A 12,663-nucleotide genomic window follows, 5' to 3' on the forward strand; every position below is an offset into this window, starting at 1 on the left:
TGGGCCTGCTTTTGGCTAATGAGATGGTCAATGTCCAGTTCCATATTTGTCACTGCTAGTCGTAACAAGTGATGCAAGTGTGCATCAGTTAGTCTAGATCTGGTTGGAGATTTCAGATGTTTTATTCGGGAAAAAGGCTCTCCTAACTTCAAAAAAAAAAAAAAAAAAAAAGGCCCCACTAACTGCAAAAAAAAAAAAAAAATAGACCTCCTAACTTCAAAAAAAAAAAAATAAATGCTAACTTGTTCTTACCTCGGTTCGCAGGCAGCAGCAGGCTCTGCACAGGAAAGCTCATGACTCTTCCAATTACACTGGAGACTGAGAGGAGGAGTTGAGAGACAGAGAGAAGGAGGGGAGTCAGAGAGTGCAGCGCACATTCCACACAAGCGCACTGTGGGCCCAGGATGAGTTGGCTGCTAAGCAACAGGCAGCGGGGGCAAAAACACCAGGTGGGCCTGATAAGTGTTTTCTGCAGGACGCATGTGGCCCACGGGCCTTAGTTTGAGGACCCCTGCTGCAGAGCCTGTAGAGCCTGTAAAGCCTGAAGAGCCTATAGAGCCTATAGTACCTAAAGCCCCGCTGCTGAAGGAAATATTTCCTGATCCTCTGCCTCCCGCGTGGGAGAATCCATCAACTAGATCCTTGGTTATGGGATCCTGTGTCAGGCAGCCATGTCAGAAGGAGAGCTTTTGGCTTGCCCAGTTATGCAAGATCAACAAGGCAATAGGATTCATGAGCTGCTCTCCTTTAACACTTTAAGGAAATAAGGAAGAATATCAGAATATGGGGCTAACAGCCTGTTTATAAAGGGCTCCTCAATGCGTTGTCTGAATGTTATCACATGACACCTCGGTACTGGCAGATTTTAGCTAAAACGACTTTAGAGGCCAGTCAGTATTTGCTATGAAGAGTAGAATATGATGAGATCTGTAAGCAACTGGCTGTTTGTGGGTGTTCACTGGCTGCCCCACCTAGCAGCCCTCTGGGCCGCATTCTGGCTATAAGTCCCAGGCACTGTGAGACATCCTGTGAGGGATCCATAGAGAAGGAATTTATTTTGCATCCTTGTTATAACCCAGAATATGACCTCATTGGACATCAACACAATTGTGGTACTTAGGAGACAAGCAGAAATCCTAATACCCGTATATCTCACCAGTGAATGACAATGCTCATCAACTATTGAAGACTTAGAAAGATCATTGGACCAATTATGGCCCAAAAGATTTTTGGGAATGCTCATTGCAGCCATCATCTTGGCTATTGTCATTCTGACCACTGCCAGCGTAGCTGTGGCAGCCCTTTCTGAGTCTGTACAGATGGCCACATTTGCAGATAATATGGCGAAAAATGTAACTAGGGAATTCAGTATATAACAGCATATAGATAATAATATATTCGCTAGAAAGAAGACAATAGAGGCAGCCATTGAATATTTTGGGGAAAGGCAGGATGCTATAACATACAGGCAAGTGCTCAATTTTGATTGGGAGCATAAGCACATATGTGTCACCCCTTAAAATGGAACAGTAGTCACCATCAGTGGACTGATGTTAAAAAGCATCTATGGTAGTCTTTCATGATAACATTACTGAAAAATAAACACTTTTCAAAAGCAAATTAATGAATCCTTACTCGCTATCAATGAACATGAATAACAGACTACTGCTTAGAATGCAGTAAAGGAGCATTTGGAGTGGAGAGACCCCCAACACTTGGTTTCCTAGAATCAGTTGGCACCTAATCAGACCAACCATTGCTGTCATCTTAATTCACTTTGCTTTTCTTATAGTCTGTAAAATAAGAACTCAAGGAATGAATGCACTTCTCAGACGTGGGCATTGCAAAGCAGGAAGTTCGCCGCCTCCCTTTTCTTCTGCAGCTAGCAAAACAAAATAGGGAGAGATGTGGGGGAGCACAAGACTTGTTTGGAAAGTCTGTAAGGATGAAACTCCGAATGGTCAGAACATCCTGGGGGAGTTGGCTGAAGGTAACTAGCCCTGCCTTGACTTTTGCAAACAAGTCCGTGTACGTGTGAGCCCCCGGGTGTTTACTGGAATCTTTATGCTTAGTCTTCAGACATCTTGCTTAAAGGACACTGCAGATGCATGTCTTCTCAAGGATGCTTGCCCTGCTGATTGTATCTAAAAGTTAATTTTAGTTCTAGATGCTGTTGCAATAAAAGCCTAAGGAGACAGGCAAATGGGGCTGTTTGGTTACTATAGCCAGGCAGTCCCTTAGCCCTCTCTTTCACAGAAACATGTGTCAGAGTAATCATTCGTCCTTTGCTCAGGATCTGCCAGTCAGTCCCGGCAATTGTCACCAGCACCAGCACCGCAATTATAATCATCATCATTTGCCTATTCATAATTATGTTCTCATTTTCAGTAGACTTTAATTTTGTACACACATAATGACATATTATCTCAACATTTGCTCTGTTTATATACTTGTTCAGTAAAATATCTAGTCATACTTTATTTTCTTGTTTGTTTGATTTCTGAAAACTGATGGCTTATTCCTGCCACCTCTCACTTGGCCTTGCATGGAAAGCTGAAAAGAAAGGTTGGGACTCCTCTCTGTATGTTAATAAGAGGTTGAAACCACACAAGCCTTTGTTAGCAGAATTCTTCCTCCTCCCCCACCACCTCAAATAAATAAAATCCCTGAGCCAGTCTCCTTTCCTGGCTCCAACAAAGCAGGTCTGACTTCCTGATGTGTCTTTCCTGCATTTTTGAGAGATTTTAACTATGAGCATAATAAACATTCTATGCCCCTTGGTGTGTGTGCTTGTTGTCACCCTGGACATCTGTACGAAGCTGCTGTGGGTCTCTCTGCATCTGCTTGGTGTCACCTACACTCAGTGCTATGAGCATCATGGCAAGTCAATGACCATCACCACCTGTTACCTTTTCTTCTCTAGCTTTGGGGCCACACTCCTCTGGTGCCCACTTTACAGCACACATGTGTCCCGCTGACTGGCTGGGACCATGAGCTGTGTGGGGATGAGCTGCCCTGTTGAATCAGCAGCAGAGCCTCTGGTTCTATTTAGCTGACTTGGGAAGAATTTTTGATCATTAATTGGCACAATAGCGTCTGAAAAAAACCCTCTGCCTTCTGTCCACGTGAGAAAGTTGTCTCTGTTTACAACAGACTTTCTAACTCAAAGACTTCAGAGGTAAGTGCAGAGTCAGGAATCCAAAGGTTCCCTGATGGAAACTGTGACATGAAAAGGAAACTACACAGGAAACTAGCCGAAACCTCCAATTGCACCTGCTTCTGGGATGGTCCTTGTGTTCAGAGACCCTGAGCGACCCATGGTGGTCACAGCCTCTGCTGCAGGGAGGTTTGTGTCTGGACTCACACTGACTTCCCCTCACTGTGTCTCTCTTGCACAGTAATACATGGCCGTGTCCTCAGACTTGAGGCCATTGATCTGCAGATAGGCAGTGCTGATAGAGGTGTCCATGGAGAAGACAAATCTTTCTGAGAAGCCCTGGGCATACGTGGGTGCCCCAGTTTCTGTTTTGATCCAGCCCATATACTTCATGCTCTCCCCCGAGGCCTGTCTCACCCAGCTTATAATGAAGCTGGTGAAGGTGTATCCAGAAGCCTTGCAGGAGATCTTCACGGAGTCCCCAGGATTCCTCACCTCAGCCCCAGACTGCACCAGCTGCACCTGGGAGTGGACACCTGTGGGGAGGAGACAGGAGTGGGTGGAAATCCCCCTTGACTCTCCCTGGTCCCCACCTTATCCCAGGGACTGGGGAGCCCCTTACCTGTAGCCAGGGTAACCAGGAGGAGGGTTCTCCAGCTCCAGTCCATGGTGAGGGCTGTGCTGTAGGGGAGGGTGTGGCTGTGGGTGATGCCCTCAAGGCACAGACTTACCCATATTTAACCTAGTCGACTCTCTCTCTTTTGCATATTCATGAGGCAGGATATTTTATAGCTGAGGTCTTGACCCCACCTGAGAGAAGATGGATGACACAGGGACCAGGGTCAGTGTGAGTCTGAGAGGCAAAGTCTGGAGGATGTGTAACCCCTGCCAGGTTCCTGATCTCCTTTTGAGGAACCAGCCCCCACAGGACATGCTCCTCATGTGGGCCAACCTGTGGGTGACATAGGGCCACCTGGACCATTCTGTGCTTTGATACCTGAATGTCTTCTTCCTGGATCAGTGTGTCTCCAAAATGCTGCCCCTAGTGAGGTAATAAGTCCATCCCTGCCCCAGCCCCTTACAAATCAGATAACCCAAAGCCATAGAAACACCCCCTTGTGTGTAGTTCTCATGTGTCATTGAGTTTGGTAAATGCTCTCATAGAGTAGGATATTCACAGTCACCTCAGCATTAGTGGCCAACTTTCAGTTTGGATGGTTTGTATGAAGAGAAGAAGGCCCAGGCCTCAGAGAAATCCCTGATTAGCTCCCTCTCACCTGCTTCTCGGGCAGCAGCCTGTCCTCCTGGGCCCTGAGCATCCTCTGCTGGCCAGCCTGGCTCTGCGGGGGAGGGTCCTGTCTGGGCTCACAGGGCATTGAACTCTCAGTGTCTCTAGTCTAGTAGTGAAGACTGTGCCCTGTCAGATTGCTCCCTCAGGGACACTGTGTGGTTTTGACGTCTGTGGAGTGAACTACCCTTACAGAGCCCCAATGGCTCTGCAGGGAGACCTCAAATGAGGGCTTTATGTGGGCAGCTGGGAGCCCTTCCCTGGAGCTGCCAGATGCAGGGACTCAGCAGACCCTCCCTTCATCCAGAAGCTCCTGGGGGTCTTGAGGCCTTTTATGTCCTCAGGTTCCTCACGTTGAAGGTCCCATCTGAGTATCCCAGCATGTGGTGTGGGCTCTGGTCCTGGGTGTGACTTTCTCTGGAGACTGATCAATTACACCCACTATACAAACACAGACTTTGAAGAGCAGGCACTAGTGTGTCCATGTTCTTGCAGGTCCTGTACATGCAGATGCAGGTGTCACAGACCATGTTTGCTCCAGGGAGAGTCAGAGGTGGGGCTGGGTCACACCCTGACTACAGGGTTCATTGCTTGGAGTCCCCTGGAGACCTCCTTCAGGAAGCAGGGAACACACCTCAGAACTGGAAGGGGAGGAGGCAACAGCATTCTCAGCTGTCAGGTGAGGCTGCTCTCCAAGGTCACCTGCTGGGGATGGTGAGTGCCTGCCCCTGGTCCCAGAGAGTCATTCTGGGACCTGTCCTCCCAGCATGCACCTGAGACCCTGGGAGGAAAGGAATCTGGTGGCTGATTTTCTGGGAAGGGGCCTGTGAACTGATGATGGGCTAAGACTACAGATGGAAGGAGAATCAAAATGCAGGGCAGTTGTATCTTGTACTAAATCACTTAACTAATATTTACCTAATAATGAGATATCAGAATAAAGGGCTTTTGAATTCCCCCGAAGAGACCTGATCATGTGTTTTAACAATAAAGTCCATTGTGAAACTGCAATTACTCCCTGAGTTCACACCTTATAGCTCACGGAGCAATTGAGACTCCACTCCTCAGAGAACCGCTCCAGTGCAGACTTCTAACTCAGGTTGCCCAGAACCCTCTAGAACCTGCAATTCTGGAAGCAGAAATTGACCCCTGACCTTCTGTACAAGGGGAGGATCAGACAGTGGAAACTTCACTCAATGTGAGAACCAGACCCCACTCTCACTTCTGCTTTGTGTCTATTGACTTGCCCATCATCACTAGTTGCTGTCCACTCAAATGCATGAGTACCTCCCTTTCTCTTAGTATTGCAATTGTTAGGTGGACACAGGAGTCTTACCCCAAGTTTCGTGCTGATGTCTGGCTGTTTTCTAGCCTTGTCTTCCATCCTCTACTTCTTCCACCTCTGGACACTCAGGTGAGGAATCCTGGTCGTCTTTACTCTGCCCCTGGAGGAGCCCATCCACTTCAGCCCCTGCCCAGCACAGGAACCCCCACCAGTCCTCCCTCTCTGACACAGATCAACCTGAGCCAGTCTCTCTCCCAGCTCCCTGAGGCCATTGTGCCTGTTGGGGAGGCCTCCCTGCCTCCTGAGACTGAGGTTATATAAGAACTGAAAGTCATCTCATCTCCTGGTGTGTGGACATCCTCAGTCTCAGCCTCTGAAGCTGCTGTGGGAGGGACCCTGCTGTCCTTGCACAGGGCCCACAGCCATTGTCTGTGTGCCTTTCTTCTCCATCAACAATAACCAGCTCTCTTCTTCTGAGCTGTCTTTGTCCTGTCCATGAATCTGGAGAAGGTCCAGGAGACAATGTCAGATGAAGATGTCAGGACCCAGCTTCCAACAGGATCCAGGCTGAGCCTCCCTGTGAGCCTGCTACTGGGTTGCCTGTGCTGATTTTTGGGTCCTGATTGCCCCCTGGTGTCCTGAGCACACTCTGCAGCCTACACTTGCTGTCTCCCTAAGGGAGGTTTGTGTCTGGGCTCACATTAACTTCTCCTCACTGTGTCTCACACAGTAATACACAGCTGTGTCTTGGGTGATCACAGAGCTCAGCTGCAGGAAGAACTGGTTTCTGGCCATGTCAGCAGTGATGGAGATGCGGCCCTGGAAAGCAATATTGTATCTTGTGCACCCTGTCCAGTACCCCATCTGTTGCAACCCTTTCCCAGTGGGCTGGTAGTTCCAGTTCCAGTAGTAACCGCTGATGACTGAGCCCCCGGACACAGTGCAGGTAAGGGAGAGGGTCTGTGAGGTCTTCACCAGTCCTGGGTTCTACTCCTGCAGCTGCACCTGGGACGGGACACCTGGGGACAAGGAGCATCAGTCCTATCAGTCATGTGCAATCACCTCCATCTCAAGACCCCTATCTGACCCCTGAGACCCTCACCTTGAGGGGCTGTCACCAGGCACAGGAGAAGACCCAGCAGACTCATCTTCTAGAGTCTAGACCACAGCTCTGACTTCCCAGAGACCTCAGCCCTGTGTGAGTAGAGAGCTGTGAGCCTGCACAGCCCAAGAGAGGATTTACCCTGGAGCTTGAAGAGAAATTTTCATGTGGGGCAGCCTTTCCTCTAAGTTGAGGGACTGAGGTCAGGCTTCCCTAGTCATACTGTGACCTATATGGGGAAGACTCTTCCCTTGAGCTGAATCACCATGTAAGTCAGGGACACAGGACCATCTGGGTCATGAGACTCATTGTAATTAAGTGAAAGAATGGCCTAAACTTTCTGAGGATAAAGAGAAATGGTGGATGTGATGAGTAGATGACACTTTTACCTTCTCATGCATCTTTCAAATAGATGTCAAAAGAATAACATTTGTTCAGACCATTTCTGAATCTCCACACCCTAGAGTATCCACAATTTCCAATGTTTTTGGCTCGAACTTTAAAGAAATAATTCTTGTGTAAAAAATAAAAATAAAGAAAAACCATTCTCAATATCCTATATCTTAATTTATGATATTACATCCCAAGCACAAATAAGTGAGACATTGTGATTCTTCATGTTGCAAATTTTGCGATTATGTGTACAGCTTCCTGTGCAAATTATTTGATATGCAAACCCATGGCCTATTGCAGAGAGCCCAATCTAGTTACATCAGAAATAGTCATGGCTTTAAGTGGAGAAATGTCAAGAAATAAATGCAGTAATCATGTATGTGTACAACTCAGAAGCATTCATATGTTGAAATGATGATGGAAAGATGTGAAGCCATGGCCCATGTGGCCTCGGGTTCAAAGACTTGGAGAAAGGGCTGACACACAAATTAATTACACAAGACAAGATATATAAATTTGGAAATTATGTGGGAAGCCAGTTGTGATCTTGGTACAAGGGACCAAGTTCCACTGTGTCTCTGTTCCCATCTGCTTTTATTTATTAGAATGCACAATTGCCTTTCAGGAATGCAAACACATACCAAAGGTGATTTGATAAACAGTAAGATTATAAGGTTGGGGGAGTTTGCTTTAGGCCATTGAGTCAGCAGAAGGTAATAAAATGCAGATATTCAGCCATGCGAATATCAAAGAGCACCATTTAGCCTTCTGACCAAACTTCTCACATTTATATTAATTACTGTTAATCTTGGTTCCCAGTAGAAGGAGTTAGACCTGTTTTCTCTGTCTAGTGTTATCAGTGAGTGATGTTGTGGCTCAGAGGGAGGTGAGGGAAAAGAATTCCTACCACAGAATTTTCATAGGAAAGGAAACTTCACCCCTGAGAGGAATCCCTCACTCCCAGCCTCCCTCTGCTCTTCCCCTGGGAGGTCACTGTGTTCAGAGGGTGCTGGGGTCTCTCACAAACATATAACGTCCTTAATCTATAATTTATTAACTTGGCCATCAGACATATGATTTGGAAATATATTTGTTAGGCTTATGTTTTAATTTGCTCAATGAAATCTTTGATGAGACAAAGGTTTTAATTTTGACTAAGGCTTATTTAACATTTTATTTAATGGGTCCTGTTTTGGGTGACTTCATAAAAAAAAACTGCACAGAAAATGATGAGCCTCTACTGCCCATGTGCCTTGGCTATAGCCGCCACCAGGACTGGAGCAGGTTCTGGTACCAGAGGGGAGCGCTGCTGGGAAACTAACCATAAATCTAGATGTGATAGTAGAACTGGGTGAAGGGAGTAAGCTGGACTTATTTTGAGTCACATGATAAATATATGGATGATATTCATGGGCAGAGAGTTACTGGACTTATGACTTTAAAACCTCCTCCAGTGAAGACCCAGAAGCTAGTACAGGGTATGATAGAGGCAGTTTGTATCATCATAGGAAATGACTGAATAATTATAATCAGGAGTTTGTTAGAAAGGGGAACATTAAAGATCTTGCAGGTAGGGATCAAGAGAAATAAGGAACATGTCACTGCAAACTGGTGGTAAGGGGGTCCCTGTTTCCTACATGCACATTCTCACAGGGTCTCTGTTCTAGAAGGTGACACCTTCCCAGGTCCAGGGGATCTGCACTTGGACATCTTTGGGGCCATTACTGATCTAGTCTCAGCATGGATCACTGAAGCTCCATAATCATTGGTGTCCCATTTATGAAATCTCTCAACACTTACAATGAATGGTGGACACCTCTCACTGGAGGAGCCATGGTGATGATGGGTCTATATGCGGAGCCATCATTTCATTGAGCCAGGACCCCTTTCTCAGTCCAACCTCATCATCACCATTGTCCACACCATTGTTTTATTTGTAATCATTCTTCCACTCATTTTCTATAGATATAGTTGTTGTTCACAAATATTGACTCTTTATCTCATTTTTGGTCATTTATTAAAACTATAAACCCAGTGAGATTAAAAATGGTGGCACAGTAGGTAGATGTGGCATGGACATGATCCCATGAACAAGTTAGAATTACAACTGAAATAGAGAAAGGCTTCCTGAATAATAAATGAAAAACTCACAGGAGAAAACCCTGATACCTGTTATGCCCAGATTTCAGGATCCCCAAGAAACCACATCAGGGAGCCAGGCAGTCTGATGAAAAAGCATAAGAGTCTTTATTCGAACTAGCTTGGCTCCCCCACCTTGCTGACGCAGTGACAGGAAGCAGAGAGAGAGTGAACATTGTGTGCAGAGGGGTTTTATAGGGGGTTGGAGTAAGGGTAGGAGAAAGGGCTGTGGCCTTGCCGATTGGCCAGGCGCAAGTCGGTGTCTTGTTCCTGGCTGTGGCTAGCAGAGGCTTAGACTTCCAGAAAGAAGCTCCTTGCCAAGCACATGGCCAAGGTAAGATGGAGCACTTACCCTGGGACAAGAGGGAGGGCGTAGCCCTAACCCTGGGGCAAGATGGAGGGCCTAGCCCTTACCCTGGGGCAAGATGGAGGGCCTAGCCCTCGCCCTTTCAATACCCAGTGACCACTGGTGGAGACTGCATAGAGACTGGAAGGAGGGGTGGTGGTGTGAAAGTGCTGACTAGGTGACCACAGACAGGAACTAAAGTCCCAGAGAGATATCTCAGCTCAGGGGGCGGGGGGGGAGGCGGTTGGGAGGGAATCACTGAGAATTTTGGCATCTAATCCCTAAACTGGGCTCCCCAGGAAAGAGCACCTAATCTGAGGAGGGTACCCACATAACATCTGGCTGTGAAAGGAGGCAGGGCACTCACTGCCAGGGAGTGGCAGCTGAAACTTCAGGCACCCTCTTGAAGGGCCAATGAACAAAAATTCCCTGTGGAGCCACCCAACTTGTGCTATGGCAGAGGGATGGTAAGTGGACTGGAGCTGTGAGAGCAGAACCCAGGACTTGGGACTCTGGGGATAGAGCTCAGAAGTCAGACACTCCAAGTTTCCTGGCTGATTAATTTCCTCACGCAGCAGAGGAGGACATCTTTCCCACATACACATTTGCCTTGCCTGGGGAGAAGACACACCCTACTGGAAAACACCTTGCCCTGAGGCCACTTATGAGATTAAAAGTAACAATTAGCCTCCAGGGAGAAGCCACCAACCCACACTGTTGAACAACAAACCAAACCAAAACAAAACAAAACAAACAAACAAACAAAAAAAGCCCTTTTGCCACACCTGAGGATGATTGCCTGGGGCTATTCAAACCATAATCTCAATAGTCTGTAGACAGAGGTGGTCTCTGGAGGCTTTGAATCTTTGCTGATCCAATTAGTCAGAAATAGCCTTTAACACTGTCTTGCACTAGAGATTGAGAGGTGTAGAGGATCTACCTAATACATAGTCACAAACCCAAACAGACAACCAAAATGAAGAGAAATGAAACAACCCTCAAATGAAAGAACTAGAGAATTCTCCAGAAGAAGAGATAAATGAAGCAGAGATAAGAAATTTATCTGAGAGTTCAGAATAATAATGGTAAAAATGCTCAAAAAAAGAGAAAAAATAACTCAACAGTATGAAAAAAGACACAGTCTCTATGAAAAAAGAATCGTCTGGAATAAAAAATGGCATAACACAAATAAAGAACACATTGGAAGGAAGACACAGCAGGTTAGGGGAAGCTGAGGATTGAATCAGTGAATTAGAAGACAGTTGAAAATATCACTCAATCAGAGAACCAAAGAGAAAAAAAGAAAAAAAAAACATTTAAAAACCAGGAGGCCTGCTTAAGGGAGCTGTGGGACAACATGAAACATAACAATATTACAATAGCAGGTGTTCCAGAAGAAGCAAAAAGGGACAAAGGAATCAAGAAGGTGTTTGAAGAAACAATGACAGAAAATTTCCCTAACCTGGTAAAGGAAAAAGTCACACAAGTTCAATAGGCACAGAGAACCCCAAACAAGAAGAACCTAAACAGACCCACAAGACACATCATAATTAAAATGCCAAACATTAAAGACAAAGAGAGAATCTTTTTTTAAAAATATATTTTATTGATTTTTTACAGAGAGGAAAGGAGAGAGATAGAGAGTTAGAAACATCAATCAGCTGCCTCCTGCACATCTCCCACTGGGGATGTGCCCGCAACCCAGGTACATGCCCTTGACCGGAATCGAACCTGGGACCTTTCAGTCAGCAAGCCGACGCTCTATCCACTGAGCCAAACTGGTTTCGGCCAAAGAGAGAATCTTAAAGGCAGCAAGAGAAAGGAAAACTGTTACCTACAAAAGAGTTCGCATAAGGCTGACACCTGATTTCTCATCAGAAACTCTACAGGCCAGAAGGAAATGGCATGAAGTACTCAAGGTAATGGAAAGAAAGGATCTGAGATCAAGATTACTATATCCAACAAGGCTATCATTCAAAATAGCTGGTCAAATAAGAAGCTTCCCAGACAAAAAAAAAACAACAAAAAAATGGTAGAAGAGTTCATCACCACCAAGCCAGAATTACACAATCAAAAGGTGTAGAGTAGCTGAATGGATACAAAAACATAACCCCAATATATTCTGTCTACAAGAGACCCACCACAAAACAAAAGACACACAGGTTGAAAGTGAAGGAATGAAAAAAAAAAATTCATGCAAATGGAAAAGAAAAAAAATCTGGAGTAGCAATACTCATATCTGGCAAAATAGACTTTAAAATGAAGGCCATCACAAGAGAAAACAAAGGTATCTACATAATACTAAAAGGACCAATGCAGAGGATATAAACCCTGGTAAACATCTATGCACCCAATATAGATGCACCTAAGTGTGTGTGTGTGTGTGTGTGTGTGTGTGTGTGTGTGTGTATATATATATATATATATATATATTTCTAGAGATTGACAATAATACAGTCATAGTAGGGAATTTTAATACCCCTCTAACTTCACTGGACAGATACCCCAGACAAAAACTTAATAAGAAAACAGAGACTCTAAAGGACACAGTGGATCAGATGGATTTAATAGACATTTATAGAACATTTCACCCCAACACAACAGAATATACATTCTTCTTAAGTACACATGGATCATTCACAAAGATAGACCACATGTTAGGACACAAAACAAGTCTCTACAAGTTCAAGAAGACTGAAGTCATATCAAGCATCATCTCAGATCACAGTGGAATGAAATTAGAAATCAACTACAGTAAAAACACCCAAAACCATTCAAACACATGGAGGCTAAATAGCATGTTATTAAACAATGAATGGGTTATCAACGAGATCAAAAAACAAATAAAAAAACTTCCTGGAAACAAATGAAAATTAACACACAGCAACCCAAAATCTCTAGGACATAGCAAAAGCAGTCCTGATAGGGAAGTTCATAGCACTACAGGCATACC

General features: G+C 45.3%; 1 long non-coding RNA gene and 1 gene segment (V, D, J or C); both read right to left on the reverse strand.

Annotated features, from left to right (window-relative positions):
* Positions 1-12,663, reverse strand: part of LOC138999145 (uncharacterized) — a 64,079-nt gene that overhangs the window by 22,472 nt on the left and 28,944 nt on the right. The gene's annotated exons all lie outside the window — the stretch shown is intronic.
* Positions 3,377-3,849, reverse strand: LOC138999333 (immunoglobulin heavy variable 7-4-1-like). The segment is given in 2 exon segments: positions 3,377-3,693; positions 3,780-3,849. Coding segments are annotated over 2 exon segments (363 nt in total).

Source organism: Myotis yumanensis, unplaced genomic scaffold (genome assembly GCF_028538775.1).
Source record: "Myotis yumanensis isolate MYYU_CA2020_CCGP unplaced genomic scaffold, mMyoYum1.0.hap1 SCAF_22, whole genome shotgun sequence".
NCBI lineage: Eukaryota > Metazoa > Chordata > Mammalia > Chiroptera > Vespertilionidae > Myotis > Myotis yumanensis.